We start from the raw sequence: 14,873 nt of genomic DNA, 5'->3' as shown, positions 1-14,873 counted from the left end.
TCCCATTAAATCTTCAGCTTCATAATTCTGTGTAGCACTTGGTGAACTGCAGGACCCTGCTGATGGCCACCAGCCAGTTCAAGCAATTAATCACAAGGGTCCCGAAGCAGGTTTGCAACTCAGGCCAAGTGGATTCTTTAAGGGGGAACGCTGTACACAAAAGAAATAGCCCAATCCACACAGTTTCATAGCAACATGCTTTGTAGCTCCGCCAACACTGAGAAATTATCTGTTATCGTTAAGACATCCAAGCCTCATAACTTTTTTCTCAATGGAAATTAATACTCACCAGCCCAGGGAAGACCCCCAAACCTCATTAACTGTGATGTAGACTGAAACATGCTGAGAGCTGAGTCCCGTTTAGATGAAACTAAACCCTCCCCTTTCCCCACCTTCAGCATTTTCTCATTTGGGAGAACTCAGCTTGAACTGAGCTCTGTTTCTTTTCTGAACTTACGTATTCTAGGATGCCTGGACTGTCTGCATTCACTCCCGTGTTCCAGGCCAAAGGGCCAAAACCTGCAGCAAAGAAATAACCTTGGAGCCTGTCTTCAAAATCCTGCTAGACATACCCCAGGGTGAAGGGGCCCGTAACAAAAGAACTGTTTCTCATAAGGCTTCTTGCTTGGTTTTCCCAGCTTAAAAGGGTTTCTGTAAACGAGATAATCTTCTGCACTTTAGAACGTTTATAAAGTCTTTCCTAATTACTGTTTTGTTTAGAGAGTAATTCTGGGAACATGATGGAAACCAGAGGGGAAGCCTTGAGCTCTCCCTGCAGAAAGACGAAAAGGAGGAGGGTGGGAATCAGAATAAATTGACAATATGGTTGAAAGGATTTGTGGCTTCTCCTTGCTCCGTCTGCAGCACTCTAAAGCAGCTGTCTAGTATGGCAGCCACTAGGTACATGTGACCATTTAAATTTAAATGCTTCAAAACTGAATAAAATGTAGCACTGATTTCTTCACGATACTAGCCACATGTCAAGTGCCCCACCACAGGGGCTCCCGGCTGCCATATTGGACAGCAGATATAGAACATTTCCATCCCTGTGGAAGGCTCCATTGGGCAGTGCTGTTCTGGGAAATCTACAGCCTTGCTTCTCAAAGTGTGGTCCACACACCAGCAGCACTGGTAGCGCCTGAGAGCTTGTCAGACCTTCAAAACCCACATTTTAAGAAGATACCTTTGCCTACGTGCCTACGGTATGTGGCTCATAGGCACGTTAAAATTTGGGAAGCCCTATTCTAAAATACCTTATCCTCTAAGGTTCTGGCTGGTGAAATCTATCATGGTTCGCAGTGTTGTTTGCTTGTCTTATGTAGCTTTGTAGCATTATTTCAAAAAGAGGCACTGTAGCCCCTTGAGACTCGGCTCACAAAAGGAGAAGCACTGAGTAAACCCTGTGTACTCCTTAAAAAGTGTGCTTTTCTCTTGGAAAAGCTGCAGGATCTGGAGAATTTTCTTAGAACATACTTTTTCTGAAGGGGTGAATCTTAGAGAACATTTTTCCAATGAAGAAGCTATTGGATTGGTCAACAGAGAGGCTCTTGAGATTAAAATAAGATTAAGTAGAGAGAAAGACAAAGGGGTATAGATGAACTTAAAGGGGGGATAAAAAGGAAAAAGGACTTGACTTTTTCATTCAGTCGACAAACATGAAGGGCTCCAGGCTTTGTGACCGAATGAAGTGGGGTCCAGAAGCCATGAGAGAAATTAGGACAGCATCCCTCAGTATGTAATCTGCCAGCCGGCCTGACAGTGTGGAGGTGGAGGGGACTTTCAGTGGCAACTTGAATTAAACTTCAGGGTTTCCATGTTCCCTCATGAGATTCATTGTTGTCTGTGCCAGTGGACAGAGTTTTCTGCTGGAAGGTCCTAAAAGCTTTTAGAGTGGCTATTGGAATTTAATGACTTGAGAATCTTGCCTCTGTCCAGTGCAGAGAATGGAATCACTGGGGTTACCTCTAACTAATCGGTGGTAGGAACCCATCCCTGCTGAGAGCATCTGGCCTGATGATACTACCTCCCAGAAATGCATCATCTCATATTCATGTGGTGCAAGATGGTAACCACTGTTGTCAGCAGGCTTCTAGTTCAAGATGGCCCTAAAGCTGGGTGAGGTTTTGCCATTTTCCTGGGGAAATCATGCCCAGAGACTGAAGGTGATACGCCTCCTGAATTTTCACAGAGAATGTATAGAGCTCAGATGCTTGCATACACTGAAAATTCGTGAATCCATTCTCATTCAAGAAAAATACTATGAACCCCAAGAAATTCTAATCTTACTTTAAGAAACTGCTAATCTCATACATGTACTTCACCATCCATTCACCCATCCATCCATGAAACAAACATTTTGAGAGCCCCTTTGCTAATATAGGTTTCCTACCACAAACTGCAGAAAGAGAAGAAGAAGACATACTCGTGGACTGAAGAAGCTTGTGGCTAGGAGCAGTGGTGCTTAGAGTGGTCCTCAGACTAGCGGCAAGCTTGTTAGAAATGCAGAGTCACTGACCCACTCCAGACCTCAGATTCTTTCCATTTGGGGCCCCAAAATCTGGGTTTTACCAGCCTTTCCAGGGGATTTCCAGGCACAGTAAAGTTGGAGGAGCATTAGTCACGAGACAGGCATCATCAGGTGATTCTCATACAGTATGATAAGTACGGCGAGACAGGTACGAAGCTCTCCAGGCCCTGCGGCCCCCAGGGCAATGCGGGGCATCTTAGGAAATACTCAATGGAATAAATGTTGTTTGCTGGCTTGGTTGATTGATGCATGAATCAGCCTGTAGAATCTGAACAATAGTGGGACCACCTGATTCCCCAGGGCTACGAATGGGTTGGATGGCTTGCTTGAGTCTTGCCACTCCTGCTTGCCTCACTCTAAAACCCAGTATTTGGATCATCGCATTCTATCATATCCAGGATTCTTCATGTTTTATTATATGAAGTGAACCAGACTGTAAACCAAATTTCCCCCACGGTCTGCACACTTTTCTCTGTCTGAAGGACAAATAGCTACTATTTAAGTGCTGGGGAAAAGACACAGGCATGCCAGCGGGTGAGTGCCAAGCTGACTTCAGGAGAATCACTGAGCCACTTGGTAAACACACAGATTTCTAGACCTCCCCCTGTACTCTCTGAATGAGCAGCGACAGAGGGAGGCTGGACACAGTACAAATTTTAAGAAGCTCCTTGAGGTGAGTCTGATGCAGTCAAGTTTCAGAACCTCAGGCCGAAAGGGCAGAGTTCTAAAAACCCTGGAATCCAGAGATTCAAACTCACCCACTGGAACCAGACTCCATTTCTGAGAGGTTTCTGAGCCTCCTAGCATAGACTAGCAGTTTATTTGTAGTAGAATCATGAGGAACAAATACAGCATGAATTGGGTTTTTTCTTTCCCCTCTAGGGCTGAGGAAAAGGAGAGAGGCAGCTGGCGCACAAGTGCACTCTTCTCTGTCTCTCTTTCTCTGTGTGTGTATGTGCACGCACGCATACGTGTGTGTGTTGGTCCAGTTTCGCTCATCCTACAAACCCTTAGACTCCCTGCAGGGGGGTGGCAAGCCAAGGAGGAGGGTAAAGCTAGCTGCAGAAAGACTCCTCTTCATATCAGGAACCAACCCCTCTCTAACTGAAAGAATAAAATCAGGGGCTGAGAGGGTGGGAGATGGAAGCCAAGCCTGCCTACCCCACACGGGTATAAACGACTGCCTGAAAATATTCCTGTGGGGCCTTGAGACCTCCCCTGTCTCCTTAGTACTTGTGGCATCAACAGGCCCCTGACATGTCATAATCAGATCAAGGGTCACAGCCTGGCCTGAAGGTCTTATGTCACTTATCTCCCCGAGCCTGACTTTCTTCATCTGTGGAGTCAGGTCATGATATCTACCTCCTTCAGTTGCTGCAAAATGGATGCAGGTTCTTAGCGTGATGCTTAGTGCATAGTAAGTACTCAGTTAATGATGGTACTTAGACTGTTATGGTCATCGTGTTCTGTAGACTCTGTGTTAGTGTTACCCAAAGGAACAGAGCCAACAGGAAACACTGGTCTCCAATAGAGCCCTATCTAGAGAGAGAGAGATAATAAGAGAGGGGGGAGGGGGAGGGGGTAGAGAGGGGGAGAGGGGGAGGGGGGTAGAGAGAGAGAGAAAGAAAGGGAAAGAAAGAGAAAGAATGAAAGAAAGAAAGAAAGAAAGAAAGAGAAAGAAAGAAAGAAAGAAAGAAAAAGGAAGAAAGGGTAGGGAAGGGAAGGAAAAGGAAGGAAAAGAAAAGAAAAGAAAAAAGAAAATTTTAAGGCAAGACTCACACAATTAGGAGGCCGAGAAGGTCCAAGATCTGCTGTCTGGAGCCCCAGGGGAGCTGATGGTTAGTTCCAGTACAAATCTGAGTCCAAATGCAGGCGAAGACTGATGTCCCAACTCAAAGACAGGCAGAGAGAGTGAACTCTCCCTTACTCAGCCTTTAGTTTCTACTCAGGCCTTCAGTTGACGGGATGGGGACCACTCACATTACGGAAAGCAGTTTGCTTTACTCAGGCTACTGATTCAAATGTTCATCTCATTCAGAAACATCCTCCCAGACACACCCAGAATAATGTTTAATCACGTATCTGGCCCCTTCATGGCCCAGTCACGTGGACACATAATTTAACCATCACAGACAGAGTCACTGCAGTTCCCAGTTTACTAGGGGTCATGAGAAGCCACAGACTAGTTTGTGTCCATCATCTGCTTTACTGCCCTCAACCGGAGTCCTCTACCGTCCTGAAGACCGTCCTCCCAGGAATTCTGTCCCCCATCTTCATGCTGTCAGGGTAGCACTGACTTCTCAATCACATTCTCAGGGGGCAAATGACCACCCCGCAAACTCTTAGCGGGGCAGGTAGTGGCAGAGATGACACCAGTGCAGCTGAGTATGCATGTGACTTCCCCCACCAGAGAGCTGGTTAGCCGAGTTGAGTTTTATTGCCACATAAATCATCCATTGTCCTTTTATCTCCTAACGTCTTCCATACATACTAATTAATTAATTGAGCACACCTGTTTAAATCATCCCACCTTGATTCTTATAATGGCATGCCTGTGAGGGTTCTAAAAGTTAGAAATGATTTAGTACTAGAGGTTTTGACTACACTGAATGTAAAAATCAAATAACACAAGCAAGTGATGAAGAGAAGAGGGGAGTGAGGTTTGAAATTAGCCTTATTTCCTGTACACACAAGAGGCACACTTATGTTGGTTTTTATCGTGGCCTATTTTGGGAGAGATATATTTGGCTCACGACCAGGAATAGAAGATAAACAAGGACCTGTATCCTCTAAACCAACCTCAACATTATTGACATTTTGAGCTGGATAATTCTTTGAAGTGCGGGTCTGTCCTATGCATTCCAGGATGTTTAGCAGAGTCCCTGGCCTCTACCCATTAGATAACAGGGGTAACCACCCCCTGCCCCCAAGCTGTGACTTTCAAAAATATCTCCTAGCATTGCCAGATGGGGCAAAACTGCACCCAGTTGAGAACCACGACTCTAACCTTAGCACAGTTTTCAGACTGTTAGATGGAAGTGTAGGTCCACCTATATTTCTCTAGGTCACACCTCTTATTTCGGGCACTTTATTGCACTGGGTTGACCTTTGATGAGCATTCTTTTATACAAACACATTACTGGCTTTGTCTCCTGGTCTCCTATTGGAGTTTAGGAACTTGCTTTCCTACCACATTTCGTACTGAGTCAGGAAAGCATCATGGTGAGAACAGATCTGTGTTCCAGTCTCAGCTGTAGATGTTCCAGCAGGGTGGTTGTGACAAGTTCATGAACTTGGCCTCATTTTTCCCAGGTGGGTTATGAGGATAATGCAATTCAGGCCTCAAAGATGGTGGTGAGGAGTCAATGAGGAGACTTCCTCTAAAACGTCAGTTGGCCATTGTAGCTGCTCCATAAATGTTAGTTCTGCTTATTATTGACTATTTTGTGGAGAAAGACAATGGAGCTCACTCCTTTGGAATGTGCATCTCACACTGGCTATAAATTGTTCCACGTCAAAGGATGGTTCAGGCTCACCCTAAAGTCCTCAGACTTGAGGCACGTGAAAGATGCTTTCAGGTAGGAGCTAGGGGCACTTCTTTTGGAATGGAAGACATTAAACAACCCTTCTAGGAGATGAGGTCCTATTTCTTCAGCCCATGAGAGATGGGGCTGCCTGCACACAGTGTTTTTTCCTCTTTCCCCAACACACCCTGGCTGCTGGAGTGGGGAGAGGTGGCCCTGTGCACTCTCAGTCCCAGATCTGTTCTTGGATCCTCTGCCAAGCTGGCCTTGGCCTCCTGGGCCAGCTTCTTCCTGCCTTTGAAGTGTCTGCTGTGAACTCTCCTTATCACGAGATTGTCTGACGGGGACTGCGCTAATCTGGGCGAGAGTGGAAGCCAGGATGTGTTGACTGTGGCCTTGGCAGGCAAGAAGAGGGTTATCCGTTGATGGAGGGAGCGAAGGCTTGACCTCCAGTCCATTTTGTTTGTTTCCTGGCCCCTAGCTGTGGCATTGTGGCATACATTGACCTATTTGTATCTCAAGTTTCTCTAGGGAATTTTGGGAAGTTTCGGCAGTAATAATAATAATAATTAGTAGTCATCATTTCGCAGATATCAACTATTTGCCAAACACCATGCAAAGTACTTTTTCTATGAGCCCATTTCATCATTACAGCAACCCAGTGAGGTGGGGATTATCATGACCATTTTAAAGGTGGAGACACTGAGGTCTGGAGAAATTCATGTTTTCAACATCATATAGCTGGTAAGAGGTGAGCATGGGATATCAACCAGATCTGCCTGATTCCAGAACTCATGCTCTTTAAACATTGGGCTCTAATGTCTCCCTACTCACCCTGGACTCTGAAGCTATTGGAGTAAAGAGATGATTGGTTCCCAGAATGCCTAAACTAGGAATGCTGGCCCATTGATAAAAGATTTGAGAAGAAGCCCTTTACTGTTGGTTAGCTGCAAATCCGTACCTGGCCAGCTCCGATGCACATGTCCCTGGAGTAGTCCTTAGATACAGATGAAGAAACAGGAGCAACCCCCTCTCTGTATGCCGACCCGAGCTACAGGATTAAATCTCAAGTAAAATTAGGTACTGAATCAAGCCCTGAAAAAGAAAAAACTCCTCTTCTCCAACCTCATTCCTTTCTCCATTAATTTCAAGACTATTTATTAAGCATTTTCTGTATACCCGGCACTGCACCCATATTATACAATTAGAAAGATACACAACAGTAAGACATGGTGCCACCCTCAAAAAATTTAGGAGGAGAGATAGATACATTAAAATAAAGTGTTCATGGTGGGTTGGGTGGTAAACATTTAAGACACCATGCTGGCATCCAGGGGGAAGTTGTCAGCTGTTTCTAGTGGGAAAGAAGGATTCATAAGGAATGTGACACTTGAAGTGGTCTTGAAAAATAGAGGAGTAGGTGTTTGCTAGTGTTCAAGGGTGTACAAGAAAGCATCCTAGGCAGGAGGAACGGCTTAGCAAAGGCTGTAAATAACCTAGTACATGTGAGGAGCTGGAGGGAGTCCGGGATGGCAAAGCCCAGAGGATGGAGCCCAAAATTGTACCATCTCGAATATCACACTCCTCCCCCTTTAAAGAGCCAGAACCACCTACCATTTACAATAGAGCCACAGCCAACATAGTATTCAATGGTGAAAAGTTGAAATCCTTCCCACTAAACTCAGGAACAAGACAAAAATGCCCACTCTTGCCACTTCTATTTAACATAGTATTGGAAGTCCTAGGCAGAGCAATAAGATAAGAAAAAGAAAGAAAATGCATCCAACTTGGAAGGGAAGATGTAAAACTATCCCTATGAGCAGATGACATGATACTCTGTAGAGAACCCTAAAGCCTCCGCATGAAAATTGGACTAATAAATTATTTCCGCCAGGTAGCAGGATACAAGATGAATACACAGAAATCTGTGGCATTTCTATACACTAATAATGAAATGCCAGAAAGCGAAAGTTTAAAAAAAATCCCATTTAAAATCACATCAAAAAGAATAAAATACCTAGGTATAAGCTTAACCAAGGAGGTGAAGGCCTATACATTGAAAACTATAGAATATTGATGAAGGAAACTGAAGATGATACAAAGAAATGGAAAGACATCTCATGCTTTTGGATTAGAATAATTAATATTGTTAAATGGTCGTACTACCCCAAGAAATCTACAGATTGAATGCAATCCCTATCAAAATACCCATGACTTCACAGAACTAGAACAAATAATCCTAAAATTTATATAGAACCACAGAAGACTCAGAATTGCTAAAGCAATCCTGATTAAAAAAGAACAAAGCTGGAGGTGTAACCCTTCCAGACTTCAGACTGTACTAGAAAGCTATAGTATTTGGCACAAAAATAGACATCAATCAATGGAATAGAATAGACAGCCCAGAGATATACCCATCACCTATGGTCAATTAAAGAAGGCAAGAATATACACTGGAGGAGACAGTCACTTCAACAAGTGATGATGGGAAAACTGGACAGTGACATGTAAAACAGTGAAATTAGAACCTTTCCCCACAGCATATACAAAAGCAAACTCAAAATGAGTTAAAGACCTAAATGTAAGACATGATACCACGAAACTCCTAGATGAGAACATACGCAAAATACTCTTTGACATAAATCAGAACAATATTTTCTTAGATCACTCTGCCCAGGCAAAAGAAATAAAAGCAAAAATAAACAAATGGGACCTAATCAAACTTAAAGCTTTCGGACAGCAAAGGAAACCATCTACAAAATGAAAAGACAACCTACTGAATGGGAGAAAATATTTGCAAATGATATTACCGATAAGGGATTAATATCCAAAATGTATAAACAGCTCATACCATTCCATATCAAAAAAACAACAAACTTGATGTTATAAATGGGTGGAAGTCTGAATAGACATTTTTCCAAAGAGGACATACAGATGGCCAACAGGCACAGGAAAAGATGTTCAGTATTCCTAATCATCAGAGAAATACAAGTCAAAACCACAATGAGATTTCACCTGACACTGGTCAGAAAGGCTGTTATCAAAAAGACCACAAATAACAAAGACTTGGAGAAAAGGGAACACTTGTACAATGTTGGTAAGAATGTAAATTGGTGCAGCTACTATGGAAATTAGTATGGAATTTCCTCAAAAAACTAAAAATAGAACTACTCTATGATCCAGTATATATCTGGAAAAAAATACAAAAATTCTAATTTGGAAAGATACATGTTCATAGCAGCACTGTTTGCAATAGTGAAGACTTGGAAGCAACCCTAGTGACTATCAATAGATGATTGGCTTAAGAAGATGTGATTGATAAATATATATATATATATACACACACACACACACACACATACATACAGTGGAATATTACTTAGCCATAAAAAGAATGAAATATTGCCATTTGCAGCAACATGGGTGGACCTAGAGAATCTAATGCTTAGTGAAATAAGTCAGACAGAAAATGACAAATATATGATATCACTTATGTGTGGAATCTAAAAAATAATACAAATGAATGTATAAACAAAACAGAAACAGATTCACAGACATACAAAACAAACTTATGGTTACCAAAGGGCAGAGGAGGGACAAATTAGGAATATGAGATTAACAAATACAAACTACTATACATAAAATAGATAAGCAACAAGGATTTACTATATAGCACAGAGAACTCTACCCAATATCTTGTAATAACCTATAATGGAATATAATCTGCAAAAACAAATCACTATGCTATATACCTGAAACTAACACAATATTATACATCAACTGTACTTCAGTTAAAAAACAGAAAAGTGTCATTCTAAGTGAAGTAAGCCAGAAAGAGAAAGAAAAATACCATATGATATCACTTATATGTGGAATCTAAAAAAACAGATGAATTTATTTACAAAACAGAAACAGACTCACAGACATAGAAAGCAAACTTATGGTTACCAGCGGGGGAAGTGTGTGGGAAGGGATAAATTAGGAGTTCGAGATTTGCAGATACTAACTACTATATATAAAATAGATAAATAGCAAGTTTATACTGTATAGCACAGGCAACTATGTTCAATATCTTATGGTAACTTATGGTTAAAAAGAATATGAAAATGAATATATGTATGTTCCTATATGACTGAAATATTGTACTGTACACCAGAAATTGACACATTGTCAACTGACTATACTTCAATAAAAATATATTATAAATAAATAAATAAACACAGAAAAACAAAAATATAAAGAGCCAGGGCCATTCAGTTAATACAGAGTGCCACTTTGCATTCTGACCTCATGTAGCTTTTATATACCTGAAGGCATGATTCCTATTGCAGTTGACAGAAGTCTCTCGCAAAGAGCCCATCACTGTACCTCTGTGATAGGAAGACAGTGGTTCAAGCCTTGCACTAGGCACATCCCTTGCACATACAACCTGAAGAAACATGAGCTCCCACATGAAGCCCAGCTCAACATGCTGACACCTTCAAAGGAAACACAGCTAACTGCAAAAGCATCAAAGAGCAATGAAGACTGATTCCAGTGAAAGATGGTCAAGGCGGCGTTTTACCATACACACTCTTCTCTTTGGCCATCCTTCTTCCAGAGGACCCACTCACATGGAAGCCACCACCCCACATCTCCTATGCCACTCCCCAAACCCCCAGTTGGTCTCTCTATGGCCTCTACTTCTGTGTGTATTCATGTCTTATAGGAGTATCTCTCTGTTTTTCTAATATCTCCATCTTTCTAAAATAAATTAATTCAGCCACCAGTTTTCTTCTATGCCCACTTGGGTCCCTCGTTGTGCTGACTGGGCTTATGGATGACCACAGAATCCTGCTTAGAAGATGGAAAGACTCTGAATACTTACGCCTGATATATTTGTCCCTGTCATTCCTACATGTCACTAGAATTGGACACACCCAAGTCTGAGTACAGATTTGACCTTCAGCAGCAGTGTGACCTTGGGCAAATAATAGCCCTGGGCCTCAATTTCTTCATCCATAAAATGGGGATAATTCTGTCTATCCTAAGAACCATATTGGGGAAACACAGGTAAAAGACCTTTAAATGTCCATGGTTGTAAGTGTTATCACAGGCTAAAATCAGACACATCTGCTTTGCACCAGCTATTAGAGGCGCACGTGGAAAACACGGTTATTTGCAGAAGTAGCAACTGTGCTAAACTTAGTTATCAACTCCTGACTCAGGATCCAAAGTAGAGTAATTGGAGTTTCCTCCTTATTATCTTTATTCACTTTTTAATGTTTCTTTTTAAATTTAGGCTATTCTTAATCATTCTTTACCAAGGTCACACATTTTCCAGAGCTGATTTGAGCAAACATTTCAGCGATGGTGTACAGTGTCCAATTCCTGGAAATCTGTTATTCCAGCTGTACTGCTCCCTTGGCTTGGACAAAGGATTGTTACTCTTGTCAGTTTTTAACCCTTTCAATAATATTGGAGTGTTCTCCCTTAAGAAAATTGTAAATATTTATTTTCTGAGTAGTATTAGTGAATGAAAGTAACTGTGGATGCTTTAGTTAATCAGTGCTCCTGGGTCAAATCTGCACCCTCGTGAACCTAAGTTTTGTTGTTCTCATGTAAAATACTATAACAAAATTAGTAAAAACCCTTCATCACTTCCCTTACATTTCTTTTCTATAGATATGTGTAAGTTTTATATTGTAGTATATCGTAACTGTTCACCATGTTACTACATAATCATCGTAATTATTATGTTAATGACCATGTAATCATCCGTCTTGTTAATGTACTATAATTTACTTAACCTAAATTTTCAGTAGGAGACTGCGTGTTTTCTGATTTTTCCACTTATAAACAACATCTGGGTTGCATATTTGTGCAAATAGCTGCTTCCATGTTTTTAGGCTACATCCTTAGGATACACTCTTAGAATGGAAACACTGAGTCAATGAATGTCAATTTTTAATAGTTTTTAAATAAATTGACGTTATTTTTCTGGTTTACAATGCCGTCAGCAACATACTGGTATTCTACCTCCATCACAACCTTATCAGTAGCGTGTGCTATTATTTTATATTGAATACACTTAAATAGTGCTTTACTTTTGGTTTTGCACTGTCACAGAAATCATGAATTTTAATCAAACATTTGCTTTTAAATTGTACATTCTCTCATTTTTTTGAAAAGCCAATTTTAAAACTAGGTCTTTTTTTTTTTTAACATCAATAGCTTTTGCTTTCTCTCCAATGTGCAATAGTTTTGTATATTACATAAAGCTAATATTGATATTTTTCTCAGCAAAATATTCAGTTGTGCTTGTTAACTAATTAATGAGGACCTGTGTATAAGGATCTATAAGGAGTACCCAGATAAAATAATGGAAAAATTATAAAATGAAAAAGCTGGGAAAATTAGGCAAATGTATTTGTATGAGCATTCCCAAGGTCAAAAGCGGGGTTGCCATTCAAGTAGTTCAGGTTGGTGAGATTTTAATGACTTTGTCCAGCGAGTCGCTAGCCTGTTCAGCCAGTCAGACTTTACAACTAACAAACTCAGGACCTCCATGCTTCTTCCAATATTTCCTTTTAGGTTTTATCTTGGGAAAGCGTCTCAATGAAGAATGAACGTCCCCCTACCATACCCGCCCCCAAAAAATGCTTCCACACCATTCCCAATCTGATCTTGCTCCAGATCAAGTAAATGCATGAAATCCCATAATGTATGAAATGGTTTCCCTAACCACAGCCCTGTCATAGGGCTGAATGCCAGTTCCAGAGATCTGGTTGTCCCCTTCCTCCCGTGCAATTTCGCCGATCTTGGAGATGGATATCTTCCACGCTCTGCAAAAAATGAAAATGGAAAGGCATTCCAAGAACACAAGCCACCATAAATTCATCCTGGAGTTGAGTATCCGTTATCTCCACTCGAGCTCTGTCTTTGCCCTGAGGATGCTAAGGTTTGTTTGAATAGGATCACTGCTAAACACCAGTATGTGGGAATGTACAGAAATAGCTTATCATGTTTTCTTCTTTTTCCTCTTGCAGCCTCAACCGAGGGTTCTCCATAAACGTGGTTAGCCTTCCAAGCTGCTGTCCTGCCAGTTGATAAGAACATGGCCTGTTCCTCCCAGAAAGACTAACTCATGGCACTGCCGGAAGATATCCTTGGAGCATTGACAGATTAACCAGATTAACTGAAAAAACAGCCATTCAGTCAAGATGATGGGCTTTGGAAAATCTTAGTTTGCTATGGATTTTAAAATGAGGTGCATAATATAGAGTGCCAAGTTGTTCCAAGTGGTCATTGGCAGACCGTTAGCTGGAAAATTGCTTCCAGTTTTCATCACTGTGCATAACTCGAGCTCCCTTCGGGGAGCTGTCTGTGCCCTTCACTAGAAGTCCTGTTTTAGCATGGCAACTACTGGATTATTTTATTATGTGTGCAGGTGGCATGATGTGTTAGGAAAAAAAAAATTACAGCAGTTTTGCAATCTCAGTGGAAGTGTTCACAGTGTTACGCCCTGGTCGGAATGTAAACATGTCTCTATTGTGTTAGTTACGACATCTAAAGGTATTCTGTCCAACTCTTAAGCACTTTACTTGAGGACACTACACTGAAACCAATCAGCACGTTCAGCACATGTGAGAAAACAAGTCTTTACTTTTTTTTTTCTTTTATAAATCTCGTCCTATTTCTGGCTCAGACTGTCCGTGACAAGACTCCACTCCTAGCACATCCCCAGTCATTTGTGGTAGATTGGTAACTGTGGCCACGATACTGTTAGACTCAGCCTCTTGACACTTTACTGAGCAACGGGATGTCTTATAGCACCAAAGGGAAGTCGAGGTGGACCTGGTAATGTGGTCTCTTAGCTCTTGTCTCCTCTCACCTGGGCACAACTTACCACCGCACATAAAAGCGCTCAAACACAGGGAGCTTCTATTTGGCCAATATATAGAGTCTCTCATTCTACAGAAGAGTTCTTTAAAAAATAAAGTGGGGGGATGGGACGTGAGTGGCCACCTTTTAATCTTAGACTAGGATGGGTTGATGGTCAGGGCAGCAGAATGCAGCTTTCCTGTGTGGTCTGACTTTAATTTGGAGAACTTTCTAGGCCAAGTTCAATCACAAGTTCAATCTCTGAGGAGGAAAAACAGCAAGTGACCCCCTGCATGTCTAGAGAAGAAAAAGATTCCAGTCCCACCCTAGGTTTCTTCCTCAGGAGAGGACCTACTAGTCTCTTTTCATTCTTTCTGGGATTCTAGCCACAACTAATTTTTTTTTTTTACTATGTCTTACAACAAAGCACAGTCCTGGGAAACTGGTCAACCCAGTCATTACTTAAGAATTAGAGAAATGTCCATATTGACTGACCCTACATCATGCTTGAGATTTTTTTTTTTTCCTGAAAATATAAAGTTGACTGAATCAAAACCTCAGCAGAGTGTGCTCTGGGAGCCCATAGTCCCTGCTTGTGACGGGCAGACATCGGAGACTTTTTTTAAGTGTATGTAACAGCTCTGGGACCTGGCCAGTGCAAGCAGGCTTGGCACTTTAGAGGGTCACCAGACACATGCTCATTGTCTGTTCCCCACATCTTATCTCCCCTGGGGGTATCAGGAGATGCACAGCACATTGGAAAACACCCCCGCCTGAGATTTGGAAACTGGACAGGGAAGGAAAGAGAGATCCAAATGTGCTTTGGGTGAGTCACCCAGCAGAACGACTCACCACAAGTCGGCAGGCTGTAACGCCAGAGAACGGGGCTTCCTCCGGGGAACTCAGAGGAGCTGCAGTCACCACCAGGATCTGGCCCTTTGGTGGGTCAGCATCAGGAC

General features: G+C 41.9%; 1 protein-coding gene across 2 annotated transcripts in view; it reads left to right on the top strand.

The window, feature by feature from the left end:
• Positions 1-13,530, top strand: part of SAMD12 (sterile alpha motif domain containing 12) — a 341,402-nt gene extending 327,872 nt beyond the window's left edge. The window contains exons 5-6 of one of the 2 annotated variants that reach the window (XR_012064180.1): positions 12,625-12,991; positions 13,080-13,530. Coding sequence is in view for 1 of the 2 variants with exons in the window: in XM_006211434.4 (XP_006211496.1) it covers positions 13,080-13,102 (23 nt within the window). In the remaining variant the exon portion in view is untranslated. The remainder of the gene's footprint in view (positions 1-12,624; positions 12,992-13,079) is intronic. The other variant, XM_006211434.4, reaches the window with a different exon arrangement.
• Positions 13,531-14,873: the final 1,343 nt, after the last annotated feature.

The sequence above is a fragment of the Vicugna pacos genome, chromosome 25 (assembly GCF_048564905.1).
Source record: "Vicugna pacos chromosome 25, VicPac4, whole genome shotgun sequence".
NCBI classification, from domain to species: domain Eukaryota; kingdom Metazoa; phylum Chordata; class Mammalia; order Artiodactyla; family Camelidae; genus Vicugna; species Vicugna pacos.
Note: the sequence above shows the minus strand (reverse complement) of the source record. Positions and strands in the feature narration are given on the sequence as shown.